Source organism: Coregonus lavaretus, assembly GCF_964263955.1.
Source record: "Coregonus lavaretus genome assembly, chromosome: 26".
NCBI lineage: Eukaryota > Metazoa > Chordata > Actinopteri > Salmoniformes > Salmonidae > Coregonus > Coregonus lavaretus.
Genome location: NC_140013.1, coordinates 18,594,457 through 18,616,305, shown reverse-complemented (window position 1 = coordinate 18,616,305; position 21,849 = coordinate 18,594,457). Strand labels below are relative to the sequence as shown.

Here is a 21,849-nt window from a genome sequence, read left to right as displayed (position 1 = left end):
ATTCATGGCTGTGTTCTTAGGCAAAATTGTGAGTGAGCCCACTCCCTTGGCTGAGAAGCAACCCCACACATGAATGGTCTCAGGATGCTTTACTGTTGGCATGACACAGGACTGATGGTAGCGCTCACCTTGTCTTCTCCGGACTAGCTTTTTTCCAGATGCCCCAAACAATCGGAAAGGGGATTCATCAGAGAAAATGACTTTACCCCAGTCCTCAGCAGTCCAATCCCTGTACCTTTTGCAGAATATCAGTCTGTCCCTGATGTTTTTCCTGGAGAGGTGGCTTCCTCGCTGCCCTTCTTGACACCAGGCCATCCTCCAAAAGTCTTCGCCTCACTGTGCGTGCAGATGCACTCACACCTGCCCGCTGCCATTCCTGAGCAAGCTCTGCACTGTTGGTGCCCCAATCCCGCAGCTGAATCAACTTTAGGAGACGGTCCTGGCGCTTGCTGGACTTTCTTGGGCGCCCTGAAGCCTTCTTCACAACAATTGAACCTCTCTCCTTGAAGTTCTTGATGATCTGATAAATGGTTGATTTAGGTGCAATCTTACTAGCAGCAATATCCTTGCCTGTGAAGGCCTTTTTGTGCAAAGCAATGATGACGGCACGTATTTCCTTGCAGGTAACCGTGGTTAACAGAGGAAGAACAATGATTTCAAGCACCACCCTCCTTTTAAAGCTTCCAGTCTGTTATTCTAACTCAATCAGCATGACAGAGTCATCTCCAGCCTTGTCCTCGTCAACACTCTCACCTGTGTTAACGAGAGAATCACTGACATGATGTCAACTGGTCCTTTTGTGGCAGGACTGAAATGCAGTGGAAATGTTTTTTGGGGATTAAGTTCATTTTCATGGTAAAGGAGGGACTTTGCAATTAATTGCAATTCATCTGATCACTCTTCATAACATTCTGGAGTATATACAAATTGCCATCAGGCAGCAGACTTTGTGAAAATTAATATTTGTGTCATTCTCCAAACGTTTGACCACAACTGTATATACTGCTTTGCTATGATGTTGTGGCTATATGGGTTTTTAATGATCCAATAATTTCAATCAATCAATTAAATCAATACATCATACATTGTACCTCAAATGGCACGCTATTCCCCATATAGTGCACCACATTTTACCAAAGCTACAGGGTTGGCACGCTATTCCCCATATAGTGCACCACATTTTACCAAAGCTACAGGGTTTGGTTTGGCCTAATAGGGCTCTGATCAAAAGGTAGTGTCATGGGCCTCTCACTCCACCGGGTTACCACCTTAATTTTCTTCCACTCTGCTCACCACTCTCTCTACTCAGCCTAACTAGCTCCACCTGTCCCTGCTCTGCTCTGCTCTAATTACTCTGCCAGCTGCGCTGCATTACCCACTACCTCTCCCAGTATTTAAGGCCCTGTCTTTCAGCTCTCCGGTGTCAGATCGTCTGCAAAGCTCACACCCGGAACCTGTTTGCTCGCGCTTCTGGCTCACCCTGGTTTTGTGACCCCGGACCTGCCTGTTTTTTGGATACTCTTCTGCCTCAGGAGATCCAGACCTGCTTCTGCCATTACGACTCCTGACTACTCTTCAATCCCGGTAACTCTGACCAGCCTTCTGCCTTGCTACTACGTATTTTGGATTTCCCTTGAACTGTACTGCTGCCTGGTTTCATTCCGCCCTGTTGTGTCTGTGTCTCCCCCCCCCAGGACTTCTGGACCACCCACCACCGGCTTCATAGGACGCATCGCTGCCACTGGGGGGGGCACAGACCCAGCGCATTGGACGGGATCCCTGTTACCCCTGGAGCCTTCATTCACTCCCTACTTCCCTTTTCCCTTAAGTTTAATAAACTTTCTGGTGTGACGCAATTGTGGTCCTCTGGTCGTCTGTCTGAACCGTGACAGTACGATCTGACCATTATGGACTCAGCGCACACTTTCCCCGACATGGAAACCGATGAGCATGAGCAGCAGTTCCAGCAGCAGCAACAACAACTCGCCATGATCATTCAACTCCTCACCAACCTTACCCCAGCCAGTCTGCCCACCAGCCCAGCCCCCGAGTTACCTGCCCCGGTCATTGCAGCCGCTGCTCCGGAACCCAAGATTGGAAACCCCGAGCGGTTCAACGGCGATTCAACCCAGGTCCGGCCATTCCTGACTAGCTGCCGACTTCAGTTCTCCTTGCAGCCAAGGACCTTCGCCACGGAGGGGGCTAAAGTTGGGTATGCCATCACTCACCTGACGGGCCGAGCTCGACTCTGGGGAACAGCAGAGTTCGAACGTCAAACCCCCGCATGTGCAACCTTCGACCTGTTTGCTGAGGAGATGCTGAAGGTGTTTGACCTGGATTCACCCACCGCAGAGGCGTCTCGTGAACTGTTCAGTATTCGACAAGGCAGACGTACAGTCGCAGACCATTCCATCGACTTCCGAACCCTGGCTAGACGAAGTTCTTGGAACACACCATCGTTGGTGGACGCGTTCTTCCATAGTTTGGCTGACTATATCAAGGACGAGTTGGTCTCCCATGAACTGCCTTCCACTCTTGATGAAGCCATCGCACTGACTGTCAGGATCGACAGAAGGATACAGACCCGTCGTCGTGAGAGGGGGCGCCAAGGTCCACCTACTACCGGCATTCGGAGAGATCCGACTGGGCTCCTGTCATCTACTGCCACTCACCCAGGTCAGCTTGATCAGTCTGAGCCTATGGAGATTGGGCGAGCCTCCCTCACTCCTGCAGAGCGCCAGCGCCGCTTCACCTCAAACCTCTGCCTCTATTGTGGAGGTGATGGACATCGTGTGGTAACCTGCCCTTTAAAGGGCCGAAGCTCACCGGGCATAGGGGGAGTCCGGTTGAGTTCAATGACCATCCAGTCCTCCGACCGCAAACCCCTGCTGCAAGTTCACCTCCGCCTCTCTGACTCAACTCACACCCTGGCTGCTCTGGTGGATTCTGGCGCCGAAGCCAACATAATGGACATCAAGCTGGCACGCCAACTGGGACTGGAGAACCTCCGTTTGACACCTCCTATTCCTGCCCGGGCACTGGACGGACACTTACTCGGATCGGTCACTCATGTCACGGCCCCGGTCTCGATGGGTCTGTCCGGGAACCATCAAGAAACTATCCAGTTTCACCTGCTCCCCTCTCCAGGCCAACCCCTCATCCTGGGTTACCCATGGCTCCGCCGGCACAACCCTCAGCTCGACTGGGTGACCGGGGTGATCAGGGAGTGGGGAGAGGACTGCCACCGAACCTGCCTGCTTGCTGCCGCACTACCCCCTCGGCCAGTACCTACTAACTCCGCTCCTGACCTCTCCAATGTCCCAGAATGCTACCATGGTCTCAGAGAGGTGTTTAACAAAGCAAGAGCCACATCTCTGCCCCCTCACCGACCGTACGACTGTGCCATCGACCTCCTCCCTGGAACAGCTCCTCCAAAGGGTCGTCTTTATTCGTTGTCTGCTCCTGAAAGAAAGTCCATGGAGGACTACATCAATGGCTCTCTGTCCGCAGGATTAATCCGTTCATCTTCATCTCCTGCTGGTGCTGGCTTCTTCTTTGTGGGGAAGAAGGACGGATCTCTTCGCCCCTGTATCGACTACAGGGGACTCAACGACATCACAGTGAAAAACCGTTACCCTCTGCCTCTGCTCACCTCTGCTTTTGAGTTGCTCCAGGGAGCCACTGTTTTTACCAAGTTGGATCTCAGAAACGCTTACCACCTAGTGCGGATCCGGGAGGGAGATGAATGGAAAACCGCATTCAATACACCAACAGGCCACTACGAGTATCTGGTTATGCCTTTTGGCCTCACCAATGCTCCTGCTGTGTTCCAGGCTCTAGTGAATGATGTACTGCGGGACATGTTAAACAAGTTTGTCTTCGTTTACCTGGATGACATCTTAATCTACTCCAGAAACCTGTCGGAACACACCCGCCATGTCCAGCAAGTCCTTCATCGTCTTCTGGAGAATTCCCTCTACGCCAAGGCAGAGAAATGTGAATTTCACGTCAAGACAGTGGCCTTCCTGGGGTACATAGTGGCAGAGGGAAGTATCCAAATGGATCCTGCCAAAGTATCAGCAGTCACTTCATGGCCAGTTCCGGAGAACAGAAAGAAGCTGCAACAGTTTCTGGGGTTTGCTAACTTCTATAGGAAGTTTATCCGGAACTACAGTACCGTTGCTGCCCCTCTCACTGCTCTAACCAGCACCAAGCAACCCTTCACCTGGACCCCAGCAGCCGACAAAGCCTTCAGTACCCTCAAGGTGAGGTTCACCTCCGCTCCCATCCTCCAGATGCCTGATGTGGACCGGCAATTCATTGTGGAGGTGGACGCCTCGGATGTGGGAGTTGGTGCTGTGATTTCTCAGTGGGCTGCGGAGGATAGGAAGCTCCATCCCTGTGCCTTTTTCTCACGTCGGTTGTCCCCCTCTGAGTGCAATTACGACATAGGGAACCGTGAGCTGCTGGCTGTGAAGCTTGCCTTGGAGGAGTGGCGTCACTGGCTGGAGGGGTCCACCATTCCATTTCTCGTTTGGACCGATCATAAGAACTTGGAGTACATCCGCACGGCCAAACGGTTGAACTCCAGGCAGTCCCGCTGGGCCCTGTTCTTCACCAGGTTTAATTTCACTCTGTCATACCGGCCTGGATCACGCAACACCAAGCCAGACGCCCTCTCCCGTCAATTCCAGAAGGATGACACCCCCTCCAAGGACCCTGTGTCGATTCTGCCAAGTCCCTGCATCGTTGCAGCTCTGACCTGGGCTGTTGAGGAACAGGTGCTGGAGGCTCTCCGTAACCAGCCAGGTCCCAGCACTTGCCCAGCTGACCGCCTTTTTGTCCCCGAAGACCTGAGGTCCCAGGTCGTTCAGTGGGGACATGACTCCCGCCTAGCTTGTCACCCTGGCTCCACCCGCACTTACAACCTGCTCGCCCAGAGGTTCTGGTGGCCCTCTCTGAGGAAGGATGTACGGGAATTCGTCCAAGCCTGCCCCATCTGCAACCAACACAAGTCGTCCTGCCAGCCCCCAGCCGGATTGCTGCAGCCCCTGCCTGTGCCCAGACGTCCCTGGTCTCACATCGCCCTTGACTTTGTCACGGGGCTGCCCCCTTCAAGTGGCATGACCGTCATTCTCACCATCGTTGACCGTTTCAGCAAGATGGCACACTTCATTCCCCTCCCCAAGCTCCCAACCGCCAAGGAGACCGCCAAGGTGGTCCTGGAACACGTCTTCCGGATCCACGGGCTGCCAAGGGATGTAGTTTCTGACCGTGGTCCACAATTCTCCTCCGCTTTTTGGAAGGAGTTCTGTCACCTGCTGGGAGCCACAGTCAGTCTGACTTCCGGATTCCATCCCCAATCCAATGGGCAGTCAGAGCGGGCTAATCAGGAGCTCGAGAAGGCACTGCGATGCATGACTTCACGCAACCCCCACTCCTGGTCGCAGCAATTGACATGGGTGGAGTACGCACACAATTCTCTGACCTGCTCTGCCATCGGTATGTCCCCTTTCCAATGTGTTTATGGATACCAGCCTCCTCTATTTGCCAGCCAGGAAGAGGAGGTTACTTGCCCATCTGCACTTGCTTTTGCCCGTCGATGTCGCCGCACCTGGTCACAAGCCCGAGCCACACTCCTCAGATCCGTTGCCAGCTACACTACCGGGGCCAACCGTCGGAGAATTCCTGCTCCCACCTACCATGTTGGTCAAAGGGTGTGGTTGTCATCGAAGAACCTGCCACTCAGGGTGGAGTCGCAGAAGCTGGCACCTCGGTTCATTGGCCCATTCCCTATCATAAGAGTGATTAGCCCAACTGCTGTCCGGCTCCAACTGCCTAATTCCCTGAGGGTGCACCCCACTTTCCATGTGTCTAAGATTAAGCCCATCCATGAGAGTCCGCTGGTCCCTGCTGCGCCTGGTCCTCCTCCTCCACGGCTCGTCGATGGTGGTCTGGTTTACACCGTCCGCCGCCTGCTTCGGTCCAGACGGAGGGGTAGGGGTCTCCAGTACCTCATTGACTGGGAGGGCTATGGACCTGAGGAAAGGACCTGGGTGCCAGCTAGTCGGATTGTGGATAGGACTCTCATCACCGCTTTCCACCAACGGCATCCTGATCAACCTGCAATCCGTAGGGGCCGCCCCAGAGGGGTCCCTAACCGTCCGGCCCGCTCGGCTTCCTGTCCTGTGCCTGATCCTGTCTCGGGACCTGTCCCATCTCCCGACCACGGCCCTCCGGCTTCCTCCGAGGATGAGGACGTTCACTCGGACCGTTCGGAGGAGTTCTAGCCCTCCTCCGGCTCCCCTCCTCCCGCCCGGCGTGGTGTTGCTCTTGGGACTTCTGGGGCCGTCCCTTGGGGGGGGGGTTCTGTCATGGGCCTCTCACTCCACCGGGTTACCACCTTAATTTTCTTCCACTCTGCTCACCACTCTCTCTACTCAGCCGAACTAGCTCCACCTGTCCCTGCTCTGCTCTGCTCTAATTACTCTGCCAGCTGCGCTGCATTACCCACTACCTCTCCCAGTATTTAAGGCCCTGTCTTTCAGCTCTCCGGTGTCAGATCGTCTGCAAAGCTCACACCCGGAACCTGTTTGCTCGCGCTTCTGGCTCACCCTGGTTTTGTGACCCCGGACCTGCCTGTTTTTTGGATACTCTTCTGCCTCAGGAGATCCAGACCTGCTTCTGCCATTACGACTCCTGACTACTCTTCAATCCCGGTAACTCTGACCAGCCTTCTGCCTTGCTACTACGTATTTTGGATTTCCCTTGAACTGTACTGCTGCCTGGTTTCATTCCGCCCTGTTGTGTCTGTGTCTCCCCCCCCCAGGACTTCTGGACCACCCACCACCGGCTTCATAGGACGCATCGCTGCCACTGGGGGGGGCACAGACCCAGCGCATTGGACGGGATCCCTGTTACCCCTGGAGCCTTCATTCACCTTCCCTTTTCCCTTAAGTTTAATAAACTTTCTGGTGTGACGCAATTGTGGTCCTCTGGTCGTCTGTCTGAACCGTGACAGGTAGTGCACTATATAGGGAGTAGAGTGCAATTTAAGTTTACCCGTTCTTACTTTCTATGGTGTGCCTGGCAACAGCTGATGACAGTTATTTATAGATAGATATCTTTCAACCAATGTCCCTTAATATTCTGTAGTTCAAAGCCTCTTTACTCCTCACTCTCAGTCAAAGGATATCAGAGGAGGACCAGAAATAGATCCATAGCTCTGAAACAGACAGGGACACAACAGAGCATCAGCCAGTCATGCAGACTCTGTAATGTTGTTTGAAACATGGAGCCCAGTAGCCCTCAGACTGATAGGATCAAACCACAGATAAAAGAACAGAGCAGAGAGGCACAGAGGTGAGGAAGAAGAATCCACTTTCTGTTTTGAAGGGTATGTAGCCTCACTGCTTCCCCAGCCAGCCGCAGTCAGGCTGTGTCCAAATTGGCATCCTATTCCCTACATAGTGCACTTATTTTGACCAGAGCCCTATGTGGCCTTTTTGGACGCAGACAGACTGTCCTGTAGCATCCTGACATCTATCCATCGGAGTCCAGCAGAGCCCAGAGCTCAGGGCCAGGAACAGGTGGCTGTAACAGGGGCCAGGCGGGGGAAACACTTTATCACTCTCTCTCTCTCTCTGTCTTTGTCGCTCTCTCTTTCTCTCCTCTCCCTCCCGCTGCCAGCTCTCTCACACTCACACCATCCTGCCATCTGGTTTAGATCTGTTTTATACCACAGCTAGAATATTAGGAGATACTACCTCTACCTGGTCAGGAGACATGTGACAGAAAGACAGACAACAATAATAACAGAAGGACTCCTGGATGCTCAGTCAAATGCTCTCAAACTTTGCTTGTTTGGTGAAATGTCTATACATCCCAGTTGACTACTTCAAAATGGTGAAACTTCTCAATGGCACTGCCCATGCTAAAACAGGCTTTGTGGCAAGTGAACCCTCTATCCAACTCTATGGTTGGCAAGAGTTATATGTTATCGATTGATTGATTTATTGATTGATTGACTGGTTGATTGATTGATTGAGTATCCAGTGGTCTGACCATTCCCTGTGCCTCCAGTCCTCCAGGGTCCACATCACGCGTGCGGTCCTGGAGCAGTTCCTGTCCTTCGCTAAGTACCTGGACGGGTTAACCCATGGAGCGCCACTCCTCAAACAGCTCTGTGACCACATCCTGTTCAACGCAGCCATCTGGATACACACCCCCGCCAAGGTAAGCCCTGCGCCCACACCCCTGCCAAGGTAAACTCCATCCGCACACCCCCCGTCAAGGTAGACCTCGTCCCCATAAAGGTGAGCTCCACCCAATCTGGTTCCACTGGGTCCAGGTAGCTTCTTGGTAACCCACCTGAGTTCTGACTCACTGAAGACTGTTTAGAGCATTACTCACTACTACCATGATCCATTATCAGGGACCTGATATTAGTGGATATTTTCTCCTCTGGATTGAAGACTTCACCACTGACTGAGGTTTACTGCCTGCTGTCACAATCAGCTCCTCAGCCCTGAGAAGAATCTAAAAGTTAAAGAGTGAAAATACGTAAGGACCCGTGAAGAAGTGGATGAGGCGGATCAGAGGAGCTGGGTTGTGTGGAGAATCCCTTCTCCTCACTGACACCGCCGCTGGTGGCTCTTATGAATAAATATAGAACAGTTGAAGGGAAATGTCTCAGGAGTTGTGGCCAATCTCTCACGAGAGAGAGAGAGAGAGAGAGAGAGAGAGAGAGAGAGAGAGAGAGAGAGAGAGAGAGAGAGAGAGAGAGAGAGAGAGAGAGAGAGAGAGAGAGAGAGAGAGAGAGAGAGAGAGAGAGAGAGAGAGAGAGAGAGAGAGAGAGAGAGAGAGAGAGAGAGAGAGAGAGAGAGAGAGAGAGAGAGAGAGAGAGAGATCTGTTAGATGGAATGTGTAGGATTATTGTCCAGTCTATTGCTAATTACGGAGGCTGTATTAATGTGACAGAGCGGAGCGGTGGAGAGGACATGAGAGGGGGGCGAGGAGAGGAGACTATTATAGTGTGTTCTAATAGAGTGTAATGTGGGGTCAGCCACAGCAGCTCACTGTTCTACACCTGCAGGGACGATGATGGGCTCAGCTCAGCTCGAACCTCTTTAATACAGCATTCACTTAATACAACCAGTTCACAGCCTTAATATAATGCCTGGAGGATTATACCTGATAGCTATATTTATGTAGAATCACTGGGTATAGGTTAATAGTTTGTTTGTTTGTTTGTGTGTGTGTGTGTGCATTCGTGCGTGCGTGCGTGTACTCTCCCCTCAGGTCCAGCTCTCTCTGTACACGTACCTGTCTGCAGAGTTTATCGGCACGGCAACCATCTACACCACCATCCGTCGTATTGGGACAGTGCTGCAGCTGATGCACAGTCTGAAGTACTACTACTGGACCTGCAACCCTGAGGCCAGCAGTGGCATTACACCTAAAGGACTGGGTAAACACACACACACACACACACACACTCACACATCCCAGGTCCAGAGATGACAGGTATCTTCTCTCTGTGTAGTAACAGGCTGCCATGAGGCAGCTGTCTGCTGTGTTGGAAGTCAAAGTCCCCCTGAACTGTCATGTCATCTTCCTCTCTCAGGTTTCCTCTCTGAAACTATTCAGAAGGCTCAGAGGGCCAGGTTCTGATACAGGCCTATATGGTTGGAAGCAGTACTGTATATATCCTACTAGTCAAGTTAGAACAGTGCTGATAAACCAGGTCTATCTCTCAAATGGCATCCTATAGCGCTCCGGGCAAAAGTAGTGTACTATGTAAGGAATAGGGTGCCATTTGGACGTAACCACAAGAGAGAAGTGCAGTGTATTCCACAGAGGAAGTAGATGTGTATTAACTGTGTAATGAATAGTTGATGCAATAGCTTAGCCTCTATTGACAGAGTTCACATGGTTAATGATTTCCCATGAAGCCCAGAAACCAGAAAACACCATGACCGTTAATCAGCAGTAGGCTGGAGAATGTTGCCAGAGCTACAAACCAGTTCTATATGAAATATTGAGCAGAGCTACAGTGCAGATCTATGTGAAGTAGGATACTGAGTGTGTTTGTCTGTGGTAGGGAGAGTTATATATAGACAGCGCTGGAACGTTCTGCTGCGTTTCTACTCTGATCTGGGGAAGGGTTTGGACATTCTGGGCAGTTTAGTTTTTCCGCTTTTACTGATGTTGGTGAATAATAGATATTGTGTTATAGATTGCTTGTTTTGGGTGTTCTTACTAACATCATGGCCTGTTTTGCTTTAGTATGTGTTGCAAAAACAGTGAGACAAACAATACTAGTATATAAGATATTTGGTGAAGTTAGTAGCCATGTTCTGTTTGTTGGAGTTAGTAGCCATGTTCTGTTTGTTGAAGTTAGTAGCCATGTTGTTTCTCTTCAGTCAGGGTTGTTCAGCTAGACAATGAAACACAGCAGAAAACACAGCTACTCTCTCCTAGTAGAGACACCTGTTGGGGGGTTTGTGTGTAGAATATAATCCAGATTTGTGAAACAACTGTCTGTTATGTAACAAACAGACTATCTTTCTAGTTTCTAGTTAATCTTCCTGGTAATGTGTTCCTTAAATTAACTGTCACGTTGTATAATGATTTGAAGACAGGCACAGGAATATGTATTAGGGGTTTTATTTATTCCACCCAACACAAACACGTGTATATACACTATCGGTCAAAAGTTTTAGAGCACCTACTCATTCAAGAGTTTTTCTTTATTTTTACTATTTTCTACATTGTAGAATTATAGTGAAGACATCGAAACTATGAAATAACACATATGGAATCATGTAGTAACCAAAAAAGTGTTAAACAAATCAAAATATATTTTATATTTGAGATTCTTCAAATAGCCACCCTTTGCCTTGATGACAGCTTTGCACACTCTTGGCATTCTCTCAACCAGCTTCAACTGGAATGCTTTTCCAACAGTCTTGATGGAGTTCCCACATATGCTGAGCACTTGTTGGCTGCTTTTCCTTCACTCTGCGGTCCGACTCATCCCAAACCATCTCAATTTGGTTGAGTTCGGGGGATTGTGGAGGCCAGGTCATCTGATGCAGCACTCCATAACTCCTTTTTGTTATAATAGCCCTTACACAGCCTGGAGGTGTGTTGGGTCATTGTCCTGTTGAAAAACAAATGATAGTCCCAGTAAGCCCAAACCAGATGGGATGGTGTATCGATGCAGAATGCTGTGGTAGCCATGCTGGTTAAGTGTGCCTTGAATTCTAAATAAATCACATACAGTGTCACCAGCAAAGCACCCCACACCATAACACCTCCTCCTCCATGCTTTACGGTGGGAAATACACATGCGGAGATCATCCGTTCACCCACACCGCGTCTCACAAAGACACGGCGGTTTGAACCAAAAATATCAAATTTGGACTCCAGACCAAAGGACACATTTCCACCGGTCTAATGTCCATTGCTTGTGTTTCTTGGCCCAAGCAAGTCTCTTCTTCTTATTGGTGTCCTTTAGTAGTGGTTTCTTTGCAGCAATACGACCATGAAGGCCTGATTCACACAGTCTAATTTATTTGGGCTGCAATTTCTGAGGTGCAGTTACTCTAATGAACTTATCCTCTGCAGCGGAGATAACTCTGGGTCTTCCTTTCCTGTGGTGGTCCTCATGAGAGCCAGTTTCATCATAGCGCTTGATGGTTTTTGCGACTGCACTTGAAGAAACTTTCAAAGTTCTTGAAATGTTCCGTATTGACTGACCTTCATGTCTTAAAGTAATGATGGACTGTCGTTTCTCTTTGCTTATTTGAGCTGTTCTTGACATAATATGAACTTGGTATTTTACCAAATAGGGCTATCTTCTGTATACCCACCCTACCTTGTCACAACACAAGTGATTGGCTCAAACACATTAAGAAGGAATGAAATTCCACAAATTAACTTTTAAGAAGGCATACCTGTTAATTGAAATGCATTCCAGTTGACTACCTCATGAAGCTGGTTGAAAGAATGGCAAGTGTGCAAAGGTGTCATCAAGGCAAAAGGTGGCTATTTGAAGAATCTCAAATATAAAATATATTTTGATTTGTTTTAACACCTTTTTGGCTACTACATGATTCCATATGTGTTATTTCATAGTTTTGATGTCTTAACTATTATTCTACAATGTAGAAAATAGTAAAAATAAAGAAAAACCCTTGAATAATAATATGCCATTTAGCAGACTCTTTTATCCAAAGCGTCTTACAGTCATGTGGGCATACATTTTTATGTATGGGTGGTCCCGGGGATCGAACCCACTACCCTGGCGTTACAAGTGCCATGCTCTACCAATTGAGCTACAGAGGACCAGTAGGTGTTCTAAAACTTTTGACCGGTAGTGTATATACAAAAGAGAAAACAGGTGCCTCACTGCGGTGGCGGTCGACGCACGGCCCGCTGGAGACGAGTGTGCGCAGCGTTCCAGATCTCCTCAGCGCGCCGAAACCACTCGTCCACCTCAGGGGCCTCGGTCTGGCTCGGATGCCAAGGTGCAAGGGCCGGCTGATACCCCAACACGCACTGGAAAGGAGTGATGTTAGTGGAGGAGTGGCGGAGGGAATTCTACTCGTACTCAGCACAAGGTAGAAAATCCACCCACTCCCCCGGCCGATCCTGACAGTAACACCACGGGAACCTGCCCACTTCCTGATTGACCCTCTCCACCTGCCCATTAGCCTGAGGACGATACCCGTAGGTGAGACTGACCGTGATACCCAGGCGTTCCATGAACGCTTTCCATACGCGTGAGGTGAACTGAGGACCACGGTCTGACACAATGTCCTCCGGGATCCCGTAGTGCCGGAAGACGTGCGTAAAAAGAGCCTCCGCAGTTTGCAGAGCCTCCGCAGTTTGCATGGCCGATGGCCAGTTTGCATGGAGGCGACAAGCTTTGGAAAACCGGTCCACAACAACGAGAACGGCGGTGTTCCCCTGGGAGGGGGGAAGGTCAGTGACAAAGTCCAACGAGAGGTGAGAACAGGGTTGTTGTGGAGCCGGCAGGGGGAGGAGCTTTCCATAAGGGAGGAGTCTGGGTGTCTTAGACTGGGCACAGATGGAGCAGGAAGAGACGTAAACCCTGACGTCCCTAGCCAAGGTGGGCCACCAGTACTTCTCAGTCAGGCAGGCGATGGTACGGCCTATCCCAGGATGACCCGACTAAGGCGGCGTGTGCGCCCAGGAAAGGAGGCGGTCTCGCACACCCGTGGACACGTAGGCACGGTTCTCCGGGCACTGTGCAGGTGCCGGTTCCGTACGCAGGGCCTGCCATATGTCGGCGTCCACGTCCCACACCAGTCCAGGGCCCGTCCGGTCAGTGCCGAGATGACTGTGGCAATCCTGTCTCTCCCGGAGACAGCCTCGGCGTAGCGACCGAGGTACAGGTTGCATTGCAGAAGGAAATCCCTTGCATCTCGCTGGAGTGCCGTCAGAGCGCTCCGGGAGGGACAGGGGTATTCCGCTGACCGGCTCAGATGGAACAGAGGCCGGTAGTGGTGGTGTGGGGGCTGGTGCCGGAACCAGTGCTGGAGACTGGAGGGACTGCACTTTCCCCTCCAACCGCAGGATGGTTGCCAGCACGCTGTCCATGGCGCTGCAGAGTCTGGAGAGACAGTCCTCGTGATGCTGGACTATCTCTACAATGGTCGCCAGCTCTTCCCGCTGTCTCCATTTTTATGGGTTGATTATTCTGTCACGTTGTATAATGATTTGAAGACAGGCGCAGGAATACGTATTAGGGGTTTATTTACTCCACCCAACACAAACACGTATATACAGTGGGGAGAACAAGTATTTGATACACTGCCGATTTTTCAGGTTTTCCTACTTACAAAGCATGTAGAGGTCTGTAATTTTTATCATAGGTACACTTCAACTGTGAGAGACGGAATCTAAAACAAAAATCCAGAAAATCACATTGTATGATTTTTAAGTAATTAATTTGCATTTTATTGCATGACATAAGTATTTGATACATCCGAAAAGCAGAGCTTAATATTTGGTACAGAAACCTTTGTTTGCAATTACAGAGATCATATGTTTCCTGTAGGTCTTGACCAGGTTTGCACACACTGCAGCAGGGATTTTGGCCCACTCCTCCATACAGACCTTCTCCAGATCCTTCAGGTTTCGGGGCTGTCGCTGGGCAATACGGACTTTCAGCTCCCTCCAAAGATTTTCTATTGGTTTCAGGTCTGGAGACTGGCTAGGCCACTCCAGGACCTTAAAATGCTTCTTACGGAGCCACTCCTTAGTTGCCCTGGCTGTGTGTTTCGGGTCGTTGTCATGCTGGAAGACCCATCCACGACCCATCTTCAATGCTCTTACTGAGGGAAGGAGGTTGTTGGCCAAGATCTCGCGATACATGGTCCCATCCATCCTCCCCTCAATACGGTGCAGTCGTCCTGTCCCCTTTGCAGAAAAGCATCCCCAAAGAATGATGTTTCCACCTCCATGCTTCACGGTTGGGATGGTGTTCTTGGAGTTGTACACATCCTTCTTCTTCCTCCAAACACGGCGAGTGGAGTTTAGTTTAGTTTTTTGTCTCATCAGACCACATTACCTTCTCCCATTCCTCCTCTGGATCATCCAGATGGTCATTGGCAAACTTCAGACGGGCCTGGACATGCCCTGGCTTGAGCAGGGGGACCTTGCGTGCGCTGCAGGATTTGAATCCATGACGGCGTAGTGTGTTAGTAATTGTTTTCTTTGAGACTCTGGTCCCAGCTCTCTTCAGGTCATTGACCAGGTCCTGCCGTGTAGTTCTGGGCTGATCCCTCACCTTCCTCATGATCATTGATGCCCGACGAGGTGAGATCTTGCATGGAGCCCCAGACCGAAGGTGATTGACCGTCATCTTGAACTTCTTCCATTTTCTAATAATTGCGGCAACATTTGTTGCCTTCTCACCAAGCTGCTTGCCTATTGTCCTGTAGCCCATCCCAGCCTTGTGCAGGTCTACAATTTTATCCCTGATGTCCTTACACAGCTCTCTGGTCTTGGCCATTGTGGAGAGGTTGGCGTCTGTTTGATTGAGTGTGTGGACAGGTGTCTTTTAGACAGGTAACGAGTTCAAACAGGTGCAGTTAATACAGGTAATGAGTGGAGAACAGGAGGGCTTCTTAAAGAAAAACTAACAGATCTGTGAGAGCCGGAATTCTTACTTGTTGGTAGGTGATCAAATACTTATGTCATGCAATAAAATGCAAATTAATTACTTAAAAATCATATAATGTGATTTTCTGGATTTTTGTTTTAGATTCCGTCTCTCACAGTTGAAGTGTACCTATGATAAAAATTACAGACCTCTACATGCTTTGTAAGTAGGAAAACCTGCAAAATCGGCAGTGTATCAAATACTTGTTCTCCCCACTGTATATACAAAAGGGATGTAACCAAACAAAGAGCGAGGTGTAACCTCTACACAATACACAGGACGAGACCCGTAAACAACAAGAGCACTATACACAGTACTCACGAGACCAATGGACATGGGACAAGACAGTCCGGGGTTGGTGGTAATGATCCATGTCAGTGACGCCTAGAAAGCCGGTGATGTAGACCTCCGGAACTGGTGAACGGAATGAGCAGCAGTACTGGGGGGATCCATGACATTAACAGAAGTGTAAGTCTGGACTCTGTTCAAAAGTAGTACACTACAAAGGGAATAGGGTGCCAATTGGGATGCAGACAATATTTTGCTGATTGTTCTGGAATCCCTGTGGGAGGAACGAAAGAGAGGAACAGTATAGTTGGTAAAATAGTGAGGACAGTGTCCTCACCAGAACCTGGAGGTAATTTTATGATCATTCTATTTCCATTAGATCTGGTTTTCCTTTGTCTCAGACCACTGTGGTGTTGACTCTAGATAGGGAGAGAGATAAAGGGAAAGGGAGATAGGGAGAGAGCTAGTAGATAATCAATTGTTCAATTATAAGAACAAAGAGATGGTGGTTGGAACAGAGCTGCTGCTGCAGGGACACTCTGGCTTCATCCCAAATGGCACCCTATTCCCTATATAGTGCACTACTTTTAACCAGGGCCCATAGGTAAAAGTAGTGGACTATGTAGGGATTGTAGGGAATATAGTGCCATTTGGGACGCAGCCACACTTTGTCTCTGGAGATGTTGCTGCTGGTTTCTCTGGGCATCTGTAAATAGAGAGCCATCAAATTAAACCAATGCATCAACCTCTCACAGACAGCCACTGCAGTGCAGGCTTAATTTCTCTCATTCCCTAACATGCGCTCGCACACACACAATCTCTCTCAATTCAATTCAATTCAATTTAAGGGATTTATTGGCATGGGAAACGTGTGTTAAAATTGCCAAAGCAAGGGAAGTAGATAGTAAACAAAAGTGAAATAAACAATAAATATTAACAGTAAACATTACACTCAGAAGTTTCAAAAGAATAAAGACATTTCAAATGTCATATTATGTATATATACAGTGTTGTAACAATGTGCAAATAGTTAAAGTACAAATGGGAAAATAAATAAACATAAATATGGGTTGTATTTACAATGGTGTTTGTTCTTCACTGGTTGCCCTTTTCTTGTGGCAACAGGTCACAAATCTTGCAGCTGTGATGGCACACTGTGGTTTTTCACCCAGTAGATAAGGGAGTTTATCAAAATTGGGTTTGTTTTCGAATTCTTTGTGGATCGCTGTAATCTGAGGGAAATATGTGTCTCTAATATGGTCATACATTTGGCAGGAGGTTAGGAAGTGCAGCTCAGTTTCCACCTCATTTTGTGGGCAGTGTGCACATAGCCTGTCTTCTCTTGAGAGCCAGGTCTGCCTACGGCGGCCTTTCTCAATAGCAAGGCTATGCTCACTGAGTCTGTACATAGTCAAAGCTTTCCTTAAGTTTGGGTCAGTCTCTCTCTCTCTCTCTCTCTCTCTCTCTCTCTCTCTCTCTCTCTCTCTCTCTCTCTCTCACGCTCTCTTGCTCTGTCAGTCCAGAGTGCAGACATGTCTCTCTCTACCTCCAGCTCTCCAGGTCTAGTTAAGGGGGTGTTGTTGTGCTGGACTGTTGTCTGGGTCTGTGCTGACTGGAGTGTGTTCACCTGCTGTTCCAGCTCCACCTGCCTTAGACACACAGTCTGTTGGTCCTGCTCCTCTTATGTAGTCACATCCTCTGAAGTCGAATTTCTAATTTCAGGTCTCCACGCTCCCAGCGTCTGGAACTGATCCATTTGGATAAGAGCCATAACAATATTGTCTACATTCCAAATGGCACCCTATTCCCTACACAATGCACTACTTTTTAACAGAGCCCTATGAGGCACTATAAGGAATAGTGTGCCATTTTGGACTCAGCTAATATTGTCTCATCTTGCACATGGCTGGGAACCTGTGTATCCTCACAGTAATAACAATGAGTATTGATCAATATTATCCAAAGCTATTACTGCCTGCTTTATCTGAACCAAGCCAAGGGTGAAAGTGAAATGAGTTCAATTTCCTAAGTCTCTATAATAGGATGTGTGTAGGATGCACACTCATGATTGCTATGGATTAATTACCAGTCCAGTCACACTGACTCACTGTAGTGAGGAGGAGAAAGTGGATTTCTGCATTAATAACACAAACATAAATAATTTATCAATAAAGTGAACCTTATCGTCCTCCTGCCCAATACCCTCAGGGCAGGTGGACTGAACCAACCAATGAGAGCCTGAGGATCAACTGTCCATGAATGTAATTGGTTGTGATTAAGTTGGATGCAGAATGTGGATGCAGCTGTGTTGTTAATGATACTGTTATCTAGCGACTTGTTCTGTCCCTGTACTGTGTTCTCAGATGGCTTTCTATTAATCAGTGTCACAAGGAGCTCAGGGAACCTGTGTTGAAGGGGTTCCATTGATTTCTGAGGGGAAACAGGACAGTCAGATGTTGTGTTACATTGTGTCTGACAGCAGAGGACTATCCTCACTCTGGGAGACATTGTCATATGTCTTGTGTGTAAATTAATAGCTCTGTGTTATTGATCTCTCTGTGGCAGCAACCTGTCCACGTACACTATATATACAAAAGTATGTGGACAACCCTTCAAATGAGTGGATTCGGCTATTTCAGCCACAACCGTTGCTGACAGGTATATAAAATCGAGCACACAGCCATGCAATCTCCATAGCCAATTATTGGCAGCAGAATGGCCTTACTGAAGAGCTCAGTGACTTTCAACGTGGCACCGTCATAGGATGCCACCTTTCTAACAAGTCAGCTTGTCAAATTTCTGCTCTGCTAGAGCTGCCCCAGTCACCTGTAAGTGCTTATTGTAAAGTGGAAACATCTAGGAGCAAGGCTCACCTGCGCAGTGGTAGGCCATACAAGCTCACAGAGCGGGACCGCCGAGTGCTGAAGCACGTAGCGCCTTAAAATCGTCTGTCCTTGGTTGCAACAACACTCACTACCGACACAAGAACAGTTCGTCGGGAGCTTCATAAAATGGGTTTCCATGGCCGAAGATCACCATGCGCAATGCAAAGCGTCGGCTGGAGTGGTGTAAAGCTCGCCGCCAGTGGAAACGCATTCTCTAGAGTGATGAATCACGCTTCACCATCTGGCAGTCCGACGGACAAATCTGGGTTTGGCGGATGCCAGGAGAACGCTACCTGCCCCAATGAATAGTGCCAACTGTAAAGTTTGGTGGAGGAGGAATAATGGTCTGGGGCTGTTTTTCATGGTTCGGGCTATGCCCCTTAGTTCCAGTGAAGGGAAATCTTAACGCTACAGCATACAATTACATTCTAGACGATTCTGTGCTTCCAACAGTTTGTGGAAAGGCCCTTTCCTGTTTCAGCATGACAATGTCCCCGTGCACAAAGCGAGGTCCGTACAGAAATGGTTTGTTGAGATCAGTGTGGAAGAACTTGACTGGCCTGCACAGAGCCCTGACCACAACCCCATCGAACACCTTTGGGATGAATTGGAATGCCAACATAAGTGCCCGACCTCACTAATGCTCTTGTGGCTGAATGGAAGCAAGTTACCGCAGCAATGTTCCAACATCTAATGGAAAGCCTTCCCAGAAGAGTGGAGGCTGTTATAGCAGCAAAGGGGGGACCAACTCCATACTAATGCCCATGATTTTGGAATGAGATGTTCAATGAGCAGGTGTCCACATACTTTTGGTCATGTACAGTATTTACTGGACGCTCTCACATACAATATGTCTTAAAACCACAGAGCAGAGTGAAGTTAATGTTAATAGATGTTGTATCAGAGCCTAGTGTTGGGCTGCAGCTGTAATCAATAACCAACCGTCTGTGTGCGTGCGTGCGAGCGAGCGTTATTGATCCCAGTGACTCAGTCTGTGTTTGTCCTCAGATGGTCCAAGGCCCACCCAGCAGGAGATCATCTCTCTCAGGGCTTTCATGTTGCTGTTCCTCAAACAACTCATCCTCAAGGTACTGCACACATACATACACACACACACACGTACCTCAACTCCAAAACAAAAACAGTTTGATTATTATCTCCACCAGAGAAAGGCATCATGGGTAATTGCTCTTGAACCATAATGTCCAATCAGCATGCAGGTTCAGGTCTGTCGGTGTTGTGTTCAAATCAATTGCTTAGCTTCAACAACATGGCAGCAGGCTCCATTTCTGCCACAACTACCACCCCCCAATGGCCTAGGTCTGCAGCCCGTGGCCACTACAGAATTTAAACAACGGTGGGAAAATAAACAGGCTACTAATAAAACATATCTACAATTCTGAACAGCATCAGCTACACACAGACACACACACACACACACACACGCACACACGCACACATACAGCTCAAACAGCAATTAACTTCCAATCTGTTCCTGCAGAGAGTCTGGTTCCTCATCAGAAGTGTTTGAACTTTACATCACTGTAAAGTCTCGGAACAACAGGAGACTGGGGAACAAACACTGAACATGCTGAAAACGTGTGTGTAATTTCTTAGGACCGAGGCGTGAAGGAGGATGAGCTGCAGAGTATCCTGAACTACCTGCTAACCATGCATGAGGTGAGTTTCAAGTCCCCATGGTCTTGTGCTGTAGTGGTATAGGGTTGAGAGGTCTGTCCACATTGATGATGCTCTACTGTATGGTGCTATAATCTCTCTCTCTGTCTCTCTTTCTCCCTCCCCATCTCTCACCCCCCCCCCCCCTTCTCTCTCTCTCTCTCTCTCTCTCTCTCTCTCTCTCTCTCTCTCTCTCTCCCCACTCAACCCCCCTCTCTCTCTCCCCCCTCCACCTCTCTCTCTCCCCATCTCTCACCCCCCCTCTCTCGCTCTCTCTCCCCCATCACTCTCTCCCCCCTTCACCTCTCTCTCTCTCTCTCTCTCTCTCTCTCTCTCTCTCTAGGATGATAATATCCATGATGTTCTTCAGCTGGTAGTGGCTCTGATGTCAGAACACCCAGCCTCCATGATTCCAGCCTTCGACCAGAGGAACGGCATACGGTACACACACACACACACACACACAGCCCTTGGGGAACAAAGCCCCCTTGCTATTGATGCACAAAATGCATGTAATAACATCACATCTCTAACAATGAAGCTAGTGTTGTGAATATACATGATACCTGTTGAATAATTCACATATTCTGTAAGTAGAAATCTACATAGAAATGTTATGACGCTGATGATCAAACGTACTGTATGCCCTGTGTGTTCTATGAAATATACATGTATATCAGCCACTGACTCCTGCAGAGTTCTCAGAATCTTCACTGCAGGAAATTGAATGGCTCCGTTTTGATCAGGAAACAAATTTAGTCATCACACTGACAAACAGACACTCAACGCAGACAGGGAGGTCTTTCCCTGCACACCCGACTAGTTCAGTCTGGTTTCATTGTATACGTCCCAGCACTCTATTCCCTTTATAGTGCGCTACTTATGACCAGAGCCCATAGGGGACACAATCATTAACTGGGCCATATTTAAATGTGATTCATATGTCTCCTGTCCTGTTCCAGGGTGATGTACAAGCTGCTGGCCTCTAAGACTGAGAGCATCAGAGTCCAGTCCCTCAAAGTCCTGGGATACTTCCTCAAACACCTGGGACACAAGTTAGTTATTTTCCCTCCCTCCCTCCCTCCCTCAATGAAAGACTGTCCCCAAGAGAGGTCTGGATCTATGAAATATATTATCTTCTTCTCCTCTCGTCTCTTCTTCTCTTCTCCCCTCTTCTCTTCTCTTAAAATAAGTATTGTCTGAAGTGTAAAACTGTCGTCCAGGGACTTCTAACAGGGTTACTGTGTGTGTGTCTGTCCACAGAAGGAAGGTTGAGATCATGCACACACACAGTCTCTTCACTCTCCTGGGGGAGAGGCTGATGCTTCACACTAATACTGTGTCTGTGACCATCTACAACACGCTGTACGAGGTACGTTCTTCTTTGTAACTTCTCTATAACTACCCACACACATACTTCTTCTTCAGGGATCCCTCGTAGTTGAGTATGATTTCCCTCCAGGTGTCACTGCTCCGGGTTGCGTTGTGGGTCTGGCTGGCCATGGGTCCTGAGATGGCTGAACAGGCCAATGCGTGACCTGCAGATCTTGTGGCAGTGGGGTCAGAGATGGTTATAACCTCGTGCTAATAACCTCATATAACCTCATGATATCCACTCCACTGTCCTGTTTGAAGCAGAGACTACCGTGGTGCATCCCAAATGACACCCTATTACCTATTTAGTGATTGTCTGTGTTCTTCCCATCAGATCCTGACGGAGCAGGTGTGTACACAGGTCGTCCACAAACCCCACCCTGAACCAGACTCTACAATCAAGATACAGAACCCCAGTAAGTCTGTCTG

General features: G+C 48.8%; 1 protein-coding gene across 2 annotated transcripts in view; it reads left to right on the top strand.

Moving 5' to 3' along the window:
• LOC311101415 (neurobeachin-like) overlaps positions 1-21,849 on the top strand; it is a gene marked incomplete at both ends in the record, with an annotated part of 295,001 nt that overhangs the window by 97,598 nt on the left and 175,554 nt on the right. For both annotated transcript variants that reach the window (XM_084142549.1, XM_084142550.1), the window contains 8 exons: positions 8,083-8,235; positions 9,301-9,469; positions 19,378-19,457; positions 19,987-20,049; positions 20,390-20,487; positions 21,009-21,101; positions 21,310-21,418; positions 21,755-21,836. In XM_084142549.1, coding sequence (XP_083998675.1) covers positions 8,083-8,235; positions 9,301-9,469; positions 19,378-19,457; positions 19,987-20,049; positions 20,390-20,487; positions 21,009-21,101; positions 21,310-21,418; positions 21,755-21,836 — 847 coding nt within the window. The remainder of the gene's footprint in view (positions 1-8,082; positions 8,236-9,300; positions 9,470-19,377; positions 19,458-19,986; positions 20,050-20,389; positions 20,488-21,008; positions 21,102-21,309; positions 21,419-21,754; positions 21,837-21,849) is intronic.